General features: G+C 68.1%; 1 protein-coding gene across 1 annotated transcript; it reads right to left on the bottom strand.

Moving 5' to 3' along the window:
* Positions 1–4,207: 4,207 nt before the first annotated feature.
* Positions 4,208–14,722, bottom strand: GATA5 (GATA binding protein 5). Its single transcript, XM_072735182.1, has 6 exons — positions 13,636–14,722; positions 12,262–12,437; positions 6,486–6,611; positions 6,215–6,302; positions 5,795–5,919; positions 4,208–5,470 (listed from the first exon to the last, which is right to left on the bottom strand). Exons 1-6 carry the CDS (start codon positions 14,165–14,167, stop codon positions 5,315–5,317), a joined length of 1,203 nt encoding a protein of 400 aa, XP_072591283.1. The 5' UTR covers positions 14,168–14,722; the 3' UTR covers positions 4,208–5,314.
* Between the last annotated feature and the right edge of the window lie 270 nt (positions 14,723–14,992).

The raw sequence follows: 14,992 nt of genomic DNA, 5'->3' as shown, positions 1-14,992 counted from the left end.
CCCGTCTTGGGCTGTCCTCAGCAGGACAGGGAAACTGAGGAGAGACGGGAGCCCCCACCCCATGGGGGTGGGCCCGGGAGGGGCTGGTCAGCCTGTCCCCCGAGCCAGCAGGGGCCCCGGGCCACCCCTGCATTGATGCCGCCAGCACTGCCAGCTGGCCAGGCTCGGGGCCCCTGGCTTGTCTCCTCTGCTCATAACAGGAGGCTTAGGGAGACCCGGGTCACAGAAAGCGCAGTTGGTCAATACTCTCGGGAGCCCTGATCTTGAGGGCCCGCTGTCCCCACCCCTCTTCTCGGGCATGGGCAGCCGGCGGTGGGGACTCGGAGTCACCTCCTGGCACTGCCCGAGGACGACTTCGTGGAGGAGGTAGCACCAGAGGGTCTTGACCCCCGAGAGCCATGTCCCGCCGGGTCGGGCATCGCGGTCAGAGGGAAGCGAGCGAAGGCCCGGAGCATGGCGAGTGTGGATGCGGCAGGTGTCCCCTGTACCTGAGAGGGCACGCGGGTGTGGGAGAGGGGAGTCCCGAGGTCACGGGGGGGTTGGGCTCTGGCCCGCTGGGCAGCTGCTGGGCTGGCACCTGGGCCCGAGTGTTTGGAAACAAAGAAGACAGACCCAGATTTGCATCATGGAAAATCTGAGCTCCGGGCCAAGTCGGGGGTGGAGGACGGGCAGCTGGATGGGAGGGCGCTGGCGAGGGGACCGCGGGGCGCAGGTCTGCAGGGCTCAGTCCCAGAGGGGGCGGCCCAGGTCCCCCCGCGCCGGGCCGGCTCCTCCTGGGCCTGCAGGCTCGGTGGCAGTGGGGAGGGAGAGCCGCCCGCCCGGGAAGGACAAGCCCGGATTCCGCAGTGCGTCCCGCCCCGGAGCCCAGCGTGGAGGCTGCTCTGGCCTCCTGTCCTCCCCCCCACCCGCCTCCCTCCCCCAGGCCCCAGCGCGGCCAGACGCCGTCCACGGCGGTGCCGAGAGCCCTTTATCAGATAATAAATAAGGCGGCTGGAGCCGTCCGTGTCAACATCTTGGCGGGCGTCGCAGGGCATTGCGGGGGGGCTGGCTGCCATGGCCTCCGAGTGGTCGTCGAGGGCCTGCCACCCCCACCCCGGCTCCAGCAGGACTGTGGGGCTCGGCCAGCCCCCTCCCCTTTGGGGCCGGTTCGGCCTCTGCCGGAGCGCATGTGGGAGGAAGGACGGGACCCCTGGCGCCACAGCCTCGCGGCCTCGGGGACACCTGGCCTCTGGGCCTCTGTTAGCCCCACGTGGCTCCCCGTGGGGGTGGGACCCCGAGGCCCCGCCGTCCTCTGTCCAGGTGTCTGTGTGTGTCCCCGAGGGTGGCTGCCCAAGCCGCCCCACGCTGCCCGAGGTCTGCGGCTGCGGAAAGCCTTGAGCAGCCATCGAGGCCTCGTCCCGTCCCCGGAGACGGCGGGCGGCTGTGTCTGGTGGCGGAATGGCCTGTGCTTGACGATGGTGACAGCTGCAACTGTTCTTTTCTCAGAAATGTCCTTATTTGGTCAAATAAAAAGTTGGTGCCCTGCACCGCTTACCCCAGACAACCATCTTCCCTTCTTAAGAAGTGCGTTCCCTTCGCAGCAGAGCACCTTGGAGGATCTGCGCCCCCATTCCTAGCGCGCTGTTCGGTGGGAGCCGCTCCCGCCCCCCCCCCCCAATGGCTCACGGCGCCCCGGGGCTGCCCTGCTGGGGTGGCGCTGAGCGGGCACGGCTCCGGAGCCCAAGGGGACATGTGTGCACCCCGCGTGTGCACCCCTTGTTCACCCTGAGCACACTCTCGGCCAAATGCAGCAAGAGTTGGAAAGGAGGGACCCCTGGGTGGCTCAGCGGTGGAGCATCTGCCTTTGGCTCAGGGTGTGACTCCGGGTCCTGGGATCGAGTCCTGCATCGGGCTCTGTGCGGGGAACCTGCTTCTCCCTCTCTCTGTGTCTCTGTCTCTCTGTGTCTCTCGTGAATAAATGAAAATGTTTTTAAAAAAAAAAGTCAGAAAGGACCCTGGCCGCGTCCCTGAGGACCTGGAGCGGGGTCCCCTGGAGGAGCCCTGCGAGGTGTCCCTGTGCTGCTTCGGGCCAGCGGCTCTGCATCTGCATCTGCAGCGGAGCCTGGGGCTCGCAGTGGGTGCCGGGCGGGCCCCAGAGGTCTCCCCGCCGTGGACGCCCTGTGCACTCAACGCCTCCCGTTCAGCAGCAGGGGCTGCTCCCTCCCCCGGCACCTGCACCCGGCACACCCCTCGGGGCTCTGGGGACACTTTCTCTGGCCGGGGCAGCGGCAGGTTCGAGGCCTGCCCCTTGGGCTCCTGCACGTTGGCCTCAGCCCGGAAGGTGGTGGGAGGGTGTCGGGACCGGAGCGCGGCCAGGCTGGGCCTGTCCCTGGGCCCGTCCTCCCACGGGGGCCGCGGTGCCCGCGCCTGCCAGCCTCTGGCTCATCCTGTTGTGGCCGCCGGCCGGGCGGAGCTGGGGGGGGGGGCTGGCGGGAGGAAGGCTGCAGGAAGGGGGTGCCGGAGCTATATGAGGCCTCCGTCCGGTCCTGACAGCTTCCGCCTGAGGAGCAGGGGCAGAAAGGCTTAAATTAGCGGGACACCCATGCCCAGCGGTGGCGCCCGGCCTCCCCCTTCCTGGGTGCGGCACATGATGGCTTCTTCCTTCCGTCTCCGTCAATCGTCCCCTCCTGTCAAGGACCCTCTTCACGGACAGGACGCCCGGGGGCCGCGGCATGCAGCCCCTCCTCTGCTCCGTGGGGACCCTCCCTGCCCTACGGTGGATGCCTCCGGGAAGGGCCCTTGGGTTGCGTAGAGCTTCCAGGGCACCGCCAGGCCCTGACCGGCTGCACGTGTGTGCATCACAGACCCGGCCAGAGGCACGTGGCCTCCTCCTCCATCTACAGATGGGGAAACCGAGGCTCCGACAGACGCCCCGGGCTCCCAGGAGATAACTTCCTGTATGATGGTGCTGTGCCGTCACCCCCCCCTTGCCCAGGCCCCCGTGTGGGCCCCGCGTGGCCAGGTGCCTTGTGCCACCTCCTGGGCCCTGGTGTCCCTCAGCAGCCCCCTTGCAGGGCGAAGGCCACGTGACGGGACGGACAGGGCGGGACACGGTGCAGGCCCAGGGGAGGGCTGCGTGCCCCGTGTGGTCCTCGAGGGCCCTTTGCGGCCTGCCTCTGTCTCCATCACTCGGGGCCTGGAGCTGGGGTGCCCGAGGAAGGGCAGGTCTGGCCGTGCCTTTGAGGTGGGCCCGGAGGGGCAGGGGGGACGACACTGCCCTCCACAGAGCTGCTCGGGGCTGCACAGCGGGAGGCGGGCACTGCCACTAGGTTGTCTCAAAGTAATGACCTGGCTCTCTGGTGGGGGCAGGTGGGAAGGGGGCATTGTCCTCCCTGGCTCACTTGTGAGTGGTCTCCCGGGAAAGGCAGCAGGGTTGGCGAGCATGGGGATGAGGCAGCAGCGGGTTGTCCCCACCCCGTGCCGGGGCTGTCACGTCCAAGCCGCGTCCACCCACGGGCACAAGCCCTGCAGATGCCATCTGTTGCCCGTCTCCTGCCTGGTCCGCTTCCTGACTGTGCTGGCTGGGCCACTGCCCTGGGGACCTTCCTCTGCAGCCCAGCCCCGGCCCTGGGGCTCCCCATGTGGCTCTGCAGGGATCTGGGGCGCTGGCCACCACGCAGGCTCCCAGGCCCCAAGGTTCTGCACAAAACTGGCCCATCAGGTCCCCAGACCTGGGCGGCCCCTGCTGTAGCTACGCGAGGGGACCCGGATTCATAGGCGGGACCAACGCGCTGGGCTGGTGGCTTTCTGAGGACGCCAGAGGGTGGGCGGCGGCTTCACCCGGCCTGCGGGGGCCTGACCCATGCCCATGTCCCTGTGTCCTTGGGTGGGTCTCGTGCTGCTCACCGTGGGTCAGCGGGCAGCCAGGTGGTGTCGGGCAGAACCCAGTGCCCCAAAGTCGGGCTCGCTCCCCATGGCTCAGCACGCAGGATGGGCAGGGTGCGGCCTTGAGGCCCCGTCCACCTGTTCCTCCAAGTGCGACCCCAGGTGGCTCCCTGTCCCTCCCCTGCCCGTGCTGGCAGGTGACCTCAACGCCACCATGTTTAAGGGCCTCCTGGGTGACTCGAGTGTCCAGTGAGGCCCAGCAGAGCCACGCGTGGAGACCCCATCCCAGGGTCAGTGGCGGGGACGGCTGGGAAACCCCACAGGCACTTGGCAAAAGGAAATGCAAGGTCAAAGTCTTTATTTTACATTTGTTTTCTTAAGGCATCGTTTGTCTTTGAAAAAAACAAGACAAGATCACTTGGAAATTGTGCTGCTTGAATGGGAGGTGCCACCTCAGGGCGGACGGACTCGTCCGAGGACCGTGCTCCAGGCAGGGGGGCCCCACGCGGGCAGGGGCACAGCCGTCCCAGCTGCGGCTCCTGGGCTTTACATCCGGAGCCAGGAGGCGGCCGAGTCCCCTCCCGCTGCCCGGCTACTCCCGGCCAGGTCACCGGGCTCCCCGGGGCGGAGCTGTCACCCTCCAGCGCACCAGCCGGGGCGGGGGCTTCCGCAGGTAGACGGGGGTTAGTAACAATTCCGCTGGGACAACGAACTAAGCTGGGGTGATCCCAGGTGAGCCAGGACGTGGGGTCACCCTGCCGCCGGCCCCGACAGTGCCTGTGGGGTCAGCACCGGGCCCCAGGTCCATTACCCTGCCTGTCAGAAACAGTCACAATACGCAGCTTCGGTCAGCATGAGGCCCCCCTAGTGCCCCTCCGGGAAAACCACCCAAATAAACATGCAGGTAGACGATGACTACGCTGTGAACGGCTTGTCCCTGGGGTGGCGTCCTGCTACGGTGCACGACCTGCACATCTGTCCCAGGCAGTCCGTCGCGCACGGGCGGGGGCATTCTCAGCGCGTGGCTGCATCCATCGAACGTGAGAGAGGGACGGATCCTGAGTGAGGCTTGAGGAGGTCCCCTCATTCACGCTGCCTGCCTGGCCTCGGCCATCCCGGTCGTGCTCCGGGGGGCTGGGGCTGTTCCAACTGCAGCAACTTGTAGATGCGGTGACAGCAAATGTTGACCAGAGAGCTCGAGGTGGCGGCGGGGTCCGGGTCAGCCCTGGCCGGAGTGGCCCGGTCAGAGCCTGGCAGCGCCGCTGGGGCGTCCCCTGCTGTCCACGGTGGCCCAGCGCTTCCCCTCAGCCTTCCTCCCATCTGGGGCCTGACGGCTGTCTGTACACAGGGACCCGGCGCCGGCCCCGCTGGCCCGTCTCTGCAGGCCTGGTGGCCTCTCTCTGCGCGGGGGCTGCACAGGCAGCCGGAGGGGCCGCGGGTGCCCGAGGACCTAGGCCAAGGCCAGCGCACACCAGGCCTCCTGGCGCAGGGCCCCGCCCAGGCCAGCCTGGGGCCCCAGGGCTGCGGAGGGGAATGCAAAGTCCTCGGGCTCGAACTTGAACTCCAAGTGGCTGGGGGCCAGGGGGTCGTCCACGGGGCCAGGGGCCTGCAGGGAGAACGGAGACGCCCGGGAATGCAGGATGGCGGCAAGGAGCCCTCACGACCCGGCCAGGTTCCCCCAGGGCCCCCGAGGGCCCTGGAGTGGGGTGGGGGCTCCTCGCCATTGGCAGGATGACACGGGTGGCAGGAAGCCTGGTGCCTATCACAGCCCACCTGCCGGTACCCGTGCTCACCTGCGTGCCCAGCCCTGAGCTCCTGGGGGAGGCCCCCGGGGACTGGGACGGGGTGCAACTGGGTTGGGGAGTTGGGGCTCCCTTAGGACGCACCCAGGAGCCACCCTGGGCACCCCACCCCATCCCACCTGCCTTACCTGGGAGGTGATGCTGGACCCGGGGCACGAAGGGGAAGCCAGGCTGGGTTTGGGTTTCAAGGTAGCCGCTGGGCTTTCAGGGTCCGGGACAGAGGGCGGCGAGGCTGTGCCGTTCCCCAGGCCTCCTGGAAGGGGGGGGGGCATTTACAGAAGCCGCCAGGCCCCGCCACGCGGGTCACTTAATGGAGGGACTGGGTGGGGCCCCCTCAACCTGCCCTCCTGCCCCACGGCACCCGGGCCTTCCCCCCCACCAGGCACCACCAGGGCGCAGTCAGGAGCACGGTGCTTGAGCCAGACATGGAACCGTCTAATGGAACATCTGAGACACTCTAGGTGACTCCATGGGGCGAATGTGCACCCCCAGGAGGGCTGGGGACGGGGCTCCCGCCTGGCACCCCAACAGGCCCCGGCCCCGTGCACCTGAGTTGCTCTTGGTCTTCACAACGCTCTTGGGTTTCCGTTTCCGCGTCTGGATACTTTCCTTCTTCATCGCCAGGGGCCGCGGCACCTGGGAGGAGCAGGCAGGGGCGGGTAGGGGCGGGTGGCAGCTCACCCCTGGGCCCCTTGCCCCGTCAGCCCTGAAGGAGCCTCAGTGGGGCCCCGCGCTCTCTGCCTCCTGCCCCCCAGTACCCCATCTCTACCCCCACTGACCAGTGGGGGTCCGCTCCCTGCGCCCACCGCGTCCGCTCACCCCGTGCAGCTTCATGTAGAGGCCACAGGCATTGCACACCGGCTCCCCGTCCGCGTTGCGCCGCCACAGCGTGGTGGTGGTCGTGTGGCAGTTGGTGCAGCAGAGGCCGGCTCGGCGGGACGAGGACTGTGGACGGGGGAGGCCGGCGTGAGCCAGGGGGGCCCCTCGGCACCACGGACCAGGAGGGATGCGAGCCAGACTCAAGACTGACCGGCGGCCAGGCCCGGGGCACATGGGGCAGGGCGAGAAGGCACTGGGGCACCGAGGTGGTGAGGTCTGCCCTGGGCAGGGACCGTCTCCATTCCTCGCAGCTTTGACCACACGCACTCTGAGCCCCGGGATAGTCCCTGTCTGGGCCTCAGTGTCCCCCTCAGTATAAAGGGGGTGAGAACAGCCCCACCTGCTGGGTCAGGCCCTCAGGAAGAACCCACGGCAGGAGTGCAGCTGCTTTTCTGTTACCATCTCCCCTCAGCTGCCGACGCTGGGCCCTCACCCCGGCTTGCGAGGATGGAGCAGCCCCCCTGGGCCCAGGGTCCCCCGGAGCTCAGGCCCAGGCTGCACCTGCAGGGGACCTGCTGGTCCCGCGGGGCGCCCGCCTTCCAAGACAGGCTCTGGAGCGCGTGCACAGCTCAAGCAGTGGGCGGTGGGCTGAGGGCCCAGGGTCGCCTGCCCGCACCTCCCCGGTGTTGGCCATGGTGTCGCAGGGCAGAGCAAGAGCAACCCATCCGGAACCTTCCTGAGGCCCCGACGTCTCCCTGCAGGACTGACCCCCGATTCTGCAGGTCCATCTGACCCGGGGCCCCAGACCTCTGCCTGGGGGAGCCTGGTGAGGTCCTGACAGCAGCAGCTCCGGGGTTCCTGAGCCAGCAGGGTGCTTGGGGCTCAGGAATCTGGACCCCACAGGCCCGGGAAGGGGCTCTGCCCCGAGCTGATGAGCCCAGCCCCCCTCCGTGTCGGAGGGTCAGGTCACCTGCATGCTGGGAGCTCCAGATGCGCGTGCCAGGCACACGCCCCCAGGCCCCTCGGACCCCAAGCCCTTCCCGGTGCCCTCAACACAGCCTGCTGGCGGCTCCGCCCCCGGCCCCCCAGGCTCTATCTTCGGGGAGCACTACTGCCTTGTTCTCATCCCTAGGCCTGGCCCTCCGGTGCCCCCGAACCGGCCCAACCCCTTCCTCCACGTGCACTGAACCCCCCGGTCAGGTCCCTGGGGGCCCCACGGGGTGTGATGCAGGGCCTCTGACCACCTCCCCGTGGCAGCCGGGGTCAGGCCAGGCCACATCTGATCCGGTGTTTGGGTGGCAGGACTGGAGCCCGGGAGGACCCCAGGGGACGCGTGTCCTCCTGGTATTCTCCCAACGGAGCGGGGTGGGGGCGGGGGATACGCAACCGCAAAAGGACCGTGTCCTGGGTTGGGAGTGACAGACACGGACCGGCCTCAGCTTCCCTGTCTCTCAACAGTCTCTTGGATCCCTCCTCCTGCAGTGGCTGAGCGAGGCCAGCCTTGCCCACCGTCTCCTGCCCACCGTGTTCCCGCAGGCTGCGGTCAACGGGGCGAGGGCACAGGCCTGCCCCCGGGAATGGCCCCCTCCCCTCCCCTCCCCTCCCCTTCCCTCCCCTCCTTTCCCCTTCCAGCTGCGGGCGGGCGGCTGTTCCCGCTCTAGAGAATTTTGCCCTGTTTAACGGAAGGCCTGGCCTCCGGGCTCCAGGCAGGACTCTGCCCCAGGCTCTGGGACAAAAGGGCCAAAAGGCAGGACAGGGATGAGGCCGCGGAGGCTCGAGGAGAACACAGGGCCAAGCCTCTGGGCCTGGCTGGGGAGACCTGGTCCTGATGTCCAGCCAGGATCTCCAGCGGTCCCCCAGGGGCACGCGGGGCTGGGACTCTTGCACGAGCCAGAGTGGACGAAGCTGGCGGCCAGCCAGGAGCCCAGCAGAGCCGGAAGGGGAGTGGTGGCTGCAGCCCCAGCCAGACCCAGACGGAGCATGCTCAGAGTGGGAGCACCGGACCCAGAGTCAACAGGTCCCAGCCTGACCTTGCCTAGCAAGCAGCTGCTTTCACTGGACGTGATTTGAGTGTCCCCTCCCTGTCCCGTCCCGCTGTCCCACCTGTCCCTCAGATGCCAGAAGCTATGCACACAGGGGGTGCCCCCTGCCCTCCTGGAGCCCACCGTCCAGCGTGAGGCGGGGTATCTGCCCCCACTCCCCATCCATCCCCCTTCCTAAAGGGGTAGGAGGCCGTGGGACCCGCCCCAGGCACCAGGATGCGCAGACGCGAACTTCGGACGAGCAGCAAGCCTCTAGAGCACGCGTTCCTGCAGCTCGCGGGACGTCAAGGTGCCAGTTGCCGTTTGTCTGAAAGTCACACTTACTGGGGTGTCTTGTATTTTAGCCGGTGAGGTCCCACCTCCTGCGGCGCATACAGCTGGGACCCTCAGGTGCTCTTACTGATCTTTGCTCCCTTAGGGCTCACACTGCCGCGACACCAAAACCCGCACCGTAGTGGAAGGTAGGAGGGCCGCGGCCTCCCCGTGGGCCACAGCCCCTTCACACCGAGTCCTTCCTACAGCAACGTGCCCACCCCCAGCACACACACTCAGGCTCTCCCCCAACGTCCCCCACAGCTCCTGAGCAGCGTCTCAGAGGAAGGAGAGCCCCAGACACGACGATGCCACGACGATGCCACGTGCACGCGGGGGAAGCAGCCCCAGGAGCTCACTCACCAGCACGCCGCACCCGGGGAGGGGGAGGGGAAAAATCTGGAGCCCGGATTAGGAGTGAATTATTTTTTAGAAAGCATAAATTAAAATTAAGAAAACGGGAGAAAATAAGACCTGGAAAAAGATTTCAAAGCATTTGCTGGTTTATATTTTCCTCTCCTCCGGCCGATGGCCGATGGGACACGGCGGGCAGAGGCGCCGGCGTGGACAGAGGGCCTCCCTCCGCTGAGCGCCGAGCACACCCGGGACGCGTCCCCCGGGCCGGCCCTCCCCGCCTCTGCTGTCCTTCCTCACGGCCTGGGACAAGCGGCGGCGCCTGGCCGCCCGGGGCCTCCTAGCTGCCAGGCCTCCCTTGGCTGAATTTTGTTTTTCTCTTTTGGTCTGTTCTTTTCAAAAGAAGTTAAACTTCAAAGCCTGCTCGCAGCCGAGCCGCCCTGAGCTCCGGGCCCGCACGCCTCGGGTTCAAGTGAAGACATGGGCGGTGGGCGGTGCGGAGCCGGGGCACAGCGGGTGGCCGGCCTGCAGGGGTGAGGCGAGCGCACGCGGAGAAGCAGTTCTGCAAGTAAGCGCCTGGCTCCCAAGCAGCAGAGCAGCTGGACGTGGCCCGACGCTAAGCGGGTCCTCCACGCCTTGGGAGAGGACACGTGGGGGACACGTGTGTCCCCTGGGGTTCAAGGGTAAACTGTGCCAGGGAGGAGTCCCTGCGGCGGGCCGTGCAGGAAGGAAAACCCAGGGTCCTCACCAAGGTCCGGATTTGCTGGGCGAAGGATGCCGGGCCCCACGCGGCACCGGCTGCTTCCCGGAGCTGGCGCCAGCGGTCCCCTGGCCTTGGCCGCGGGGCTCTGACGTTCGGGGGGGTGGGGTGTGGCTCTAGGGGACCTGGCCAGCCCGGCAGGACCACCGCAGCTACCCCACTGTCCCCGGTGACAGAAGCCTCAGGTCAAAGGTTCGAGGGGCCTGAGGATGCAGGCGGCAGGCCCAGGGCAGAAGGGACAGGGCTCCCATGGCGGCAGGGGGGGACACGTGCTTGTTACTGTCACATTCCTCCATTCTTGGTGACAAGCTTCTAGAACACTTGTAATCATTTAAAAGGTTAGGATGGTTCTGTCCCGGGGCATTAGTTCTGGCCACATGCGAAGGGGCGTGAGGCACTGGTGGGGCCAAGGCTGGGGCCACGGGCCAGTCCCCTGTGTCCGGAGCCCTGTGGGCCCGGCTCTGGTCCCAGCACGCTCCTACAACCTCCGCGTTTCCGCAGGAGCACGGGGAAGCAGTGGGCCACCCTCCCTGGGTGCCAGGCAGGAATCCAGACACAAATCAGAGCCTGCTCGAGGACCGGCGGGAGCAGGACGGCTACGGGAACACCCCCCGACCCCCAGCCCCGCTTGGCAAACACGTTCTCCACTCAGAGCTGCACGGGCCTGGGCACACGGGTGACCAGGCTGCCCACCCTCTGAGGCCTGCGGCCTCGGGGACATTCTTCACCCCAGGAGGCATCCTTACAGCGAATTATCCCTTGTCCCCAGACCAGTCCGCAGAGGTGGCCAAGGCCCATGTACGCGCCCCACCGAATCTGTACAACAGAGCACAGGGACGGCGTGTGCAGGGGCCTGGGCAGGGACAGCAGGCTCCCGGCGGGCAGGGGCACACAGGAGCCCGGGGCAGACAGTCCTGGACGGACCGTGTGCCCTCTGAGCGCCCGTGAGCCCCGGGGTCATCGTCCTGATGCCTAGATGGTGACCTCTGTCTGCTGGGCCCCCAGGGCAGGAACTTCTGCTGGGAGGTGAGCCCTGGGAGGGGTGCGACAGGGTCGGGGAGGATGGATGGAGCAGGGAGGGGCCCCTGGGGTGGGGGTGGGGTTGTGTCCCCCAGGACACGGTCACTGTTAGCCTCAATTTCCATTTTTCTATAGAATGATTTATTCTAATGGGTGGGGGGGAGAGGGCGTGGGGCAGGGGGAGGGGCGGGGGGGAGAGAGAACCGCAGGCAGGCTCCACGCTGAGCGCAGGGCCAACCTGGGCTCGATCCCATGACCCTGAGATCATGCATGACCTGAGCCGAAACGAGAGTCAGACGCTCACCCACGGAGCCCCCGGGCGCCCTAGCCTCAGTTTCCCTATCAGTGAGGCCACCTCAGACGCCAAGCCGCCGCAGAGCGTCAGGCCGGGGGCCATGATCACAGGGGCAGGGAGAAAAGCGAGGGGGTGATATGGATTCTGAGGTACCCCCGCCCCCCGTCCAGGGGGCACAGCGTGGGTGGAGGGAAGTCGGGGGGACCTGGTCGGGGCTCCCACAGCCCAGCCGCTGGGTTCGCAGTAAAGGCCGGCTCCTGAGCGCCTCGCAGCCGGAACAGCAACCGTGGCAGGGCCACCCACACATTCGCAGGGGCAGCCCGGCGCCAGCACCCACCCTGGGCCCCCCACTGGTCCCAGGCACCAGAACCGGCCGGAACCGGCTCACACAAGCATTGGACCAGAAGGTTAGGCTCCCTGAGAAACAGCCGTGCCCAACCTCGGACCCCAGGGCCACGCAAACAAAGGCAGGCCCTACCCCTTACAGGACCGCAGGCGCATCCGAGTTGGCCTGTAGGATGGTGTAGAACTAAGTCACTACAAACCCTTATGCGGCTTTGGGGACCCCGCCCTGTTGGGGGCAAAAGCGGAGTCCCCGTCCCCCTGCTGTGTACCCGGCCACACAGCAGTAAAACCAAAAGTGAAAACAAGTCTCAGCCCCCACCGCCTGGTAGCGGGTAGAAAATGCTCCCCGAGAGGGAGGGAGGCCAGGGCTCCTCCTGAGTAGGATTTCGATGTCCTCCGACAAAGAGCACCCAGCGGCCACCTTCCCTGCCGGCCCCAGGCCTGGGCCAAGTCACCGCGCCCCGCCCGCTCGGAGCCCCAGGGCCGAGCCCCAGCAGGCCGGCTGGGACCCAGGTGGCTGCCGCAGGGCCGGGGCCTCCCAGCTGCCCAGAGCACTCCGGGCCCGGTTCCGCACCTCTCGGTTCTGCACCTCCGGGTTCCTGCTCCCCCGCACCCGGCCTCCAGCCGCCCAGCCAGGCGGGCACTCACCAGGCGCTTCTGCGGGCGCACGAGCGGCCGGTTGACGCCGTTCATCTTGTGGTAGAGGCCGCAGGCGTTGCACAGGTAGTGGCCGGTGCCGTCGCGACGCCACAGCGGTGTGGACAGCGCCCCGCAGTTGACACACTCGCGACCCTCGCCGGGGAGCTCTTCCAGAAAGTCCGACACTACGGGGACGGGCAGCTCGTGGGCCGAGGCTCTGGCTTCCCACCGCCCACAGCAAGCGCGGCCTTTGCCCTGCACTGTGTGCGCCTTGAATTTGTTTCACTTTAAAATTTATTTTATCTAATTTTATTCTATGTCTTAAATTTACGTACAATGAAGTTCAGGACAGATTAAAAAGACACCGGTTAGCGTTGCCTTTGTGGGTTGGGGGAAGGTTAATAAATCAAAGCTCAGATTGCACAGCAGGGAATTGTCCCCCCCCACGGGGTGTCACTTTGATCCCCCGGGGAGGCCTGGTCGCGGCGCCAGAAGAGGGAGGCCGCAGAGGTGCCTTGTTCACATGGGGCAGTGGTGGTGAGGCTGAGTGGACGGTGACATCCCACAGGGGACACGGCGCCCTCACTGTCAGCTTCGCCGTGGGGCAGCCACCGTCCCCCCAAAACAACAGGGCAGCTGGGCCGTGTTGCGCACTTGGGGCTGCTCAGGGAGGCGGCCGCTCCCGGCTCCCTCCAGGCTGGGCCTAGCGTCCTGGGGGTTGATCCCTGGGGGTCGATCCCCGTGGGGCTGCCCTGGGCTCCATCGGGCTTGGGGAGTTGGGGGAGGCGGGGGTTCCCGCTTCCTGCGCAGAGGAGCCAGTGGGGACCAAAGGCCCCTGGACCGTGGGCCAGCGAGGGCTCCTCCGCCCGCAGAGTGGGACCTGGTCGCTTCCGGCAGCACACACAGGCTTGGCTCTTGGTGTTTGGCTGCAGGGGTGAGAGTCCCCGGTGCCAGGGTGGGGAGGAAATCTCTGCCTTACAGGCCCGGATCCATTATCCAAGTTTATACCCCGGGGGAGCAATTGAAACCAGGACTCAAATTAGAATATGTAAACATTCTAGGACAGAGGTGACCCCGCGGCGGCTTACTTAGATAAACCCGTGTTTGAATTTTGTAAAAATCCCCTCCAAAACCTCAGAAGAGGGTTTAAGAGGTACCTGTAGTTGGGACGGCCCAGAACGTTGGGCTCAGATGAACGAAACGTAGAAACGCTTTCTAACCAACGTGCAGAAGAGCTCAGGCCGCGCTTTTCATCTCAGCCCCGGAGTCCCGAGTCCCGGGCCTGGCCGCTGGGCCTGGCGGAGGGGAGAGCCCTCCCCGGGGCCGAGCTTCGTGGGGTGCGGGTTTGCACCGGCGGGGCCCGCGCCCCGGTCTCGCACTCACCGAAGGTGGCTCGGCGGCCAGGGAGGCCAGCCGGGCGGCTCTGCAGGCTGTGCAGGACGCTGCCTTCGAAGGGTCCCGAGGTCCAGGCCGGGGCCCCCTCGGGGCTCACGTAGGCCGGGTAGGCGGCGGGGTAGGACGCGCCCACCGGCCGCCCGAGCGGGGCCGGGTACTGCTCACGGGCCAGCAGCGCGCCCTGGTAGGCGCCCCCGTCCCGGGCCCCCGCGCCGCCGCCGGGCCCCGAGGGGCTGTGCGGGAAGGGGAAGGCGGTGGCTGCGGGCAGCGGGGCGGCCGGCGGGGGCGGGCTGCCGGGCCCGAAGGGGGCCGAGTCGGCCGCCTGCGCCCAGCCGGGGTGCGCACCTCGCCCCGGGGCCTGCGGGCCCGGCTCGCACGGCGGCAGGTAGGGCAGCATCGGGGGGACGCGTGCGGGCGGCACGAACACGGGTGAGCCGGCGGCCGGCGCGGGCAGGAAGGCGCCCGAGTCCGCGTAGGAGGCCTGGCCGGGGCTCGGGGCCAGCGCCAGGCTCGGGTACATCCTCCCCGACGCGGCGGGGACCTGCGGGCACAGGACCGCGTCGGGGTCACGGCTGCTGGGCGCCGGGGTGGACGGCGGGGCGCGGGGACCCGGGGGGCGCGGGGGGTGCGGGCAGCCCTGGGGCGGCCGGGCCGCTCGCCTGGTCCCCCGCCGGCCACGGAGCTTCCCGGGCGGCGCGGAGGGCGGGCGGGCAGTGGACTGGGAGCCCGGGCGCGCGGCTCCGCAGGGAATCCCGGGCGCCCCGCCGCGCCGCCCTGGCCCGCCCCGCCGCCCCTCCCTCCCTCCCTCCCTCGCTCCCTCCCCTCCCGCGGGGTCAGCGCTGGGGCTGCGGCCGCGCCGCCACGTGACCCGAGCAGGCCGTGCGCGGGGTGGGCGGGGAGGGCACGGGCACCGGGCACGCGGGGCCGGCCCGGAGGGAGCGGGGAGCTGGGACGCCGACACGTCCCTAGTGCGCTCGGGGGACTCGCGGGTCCCCGTCCGGCCCGGCTCGCCCCGAAGCTGCCCGGTGTCCGGTCGGGCTCCTGTGCAGAGGAGCCCGAGAGCCGGTGGCCACGCTCCCGCGTGGCGGTGCACTCAGGGACCACGCCGGATCCGGTTCCACTGGCCGCCCTGCTCCGTGTCCCTGGGCTCCAACCGGGTGGACGAGGGCCGCCCCATGCCCAAGTGCAGCCGCAGCCCCACGGCTTCCTGTTTCCGACCCAGCAGGGCAACCTGGGCGATCCCAGCGTGGAGGGAGGTGGGGGCGGCGAGGGGGCGTGGTCGGGCCTCTAGGCTGCGCCACCTGGATACCTGGATGCACTCCCCGGCGCCAGCCCCGGGCGGGCT

This window comes from Vulpes vulpes, chromosome 14 (genome assembly GCF_048418805.1).
Source record: "Vulpes vulpes isolate BD-2025 chromosome 14, VulVul3, whole genome shotgun sequence".
NCBI classification, from domain to species: domain Eukaryota; kingdom Metazoa; phylum Chordata; class Mammalia; order Carnivora; family Canidae; genus Vulpes; species Vulpes vulpes.
This window is presented reverse-complemented; position numbering and strand designations above follow the sequence as displayed.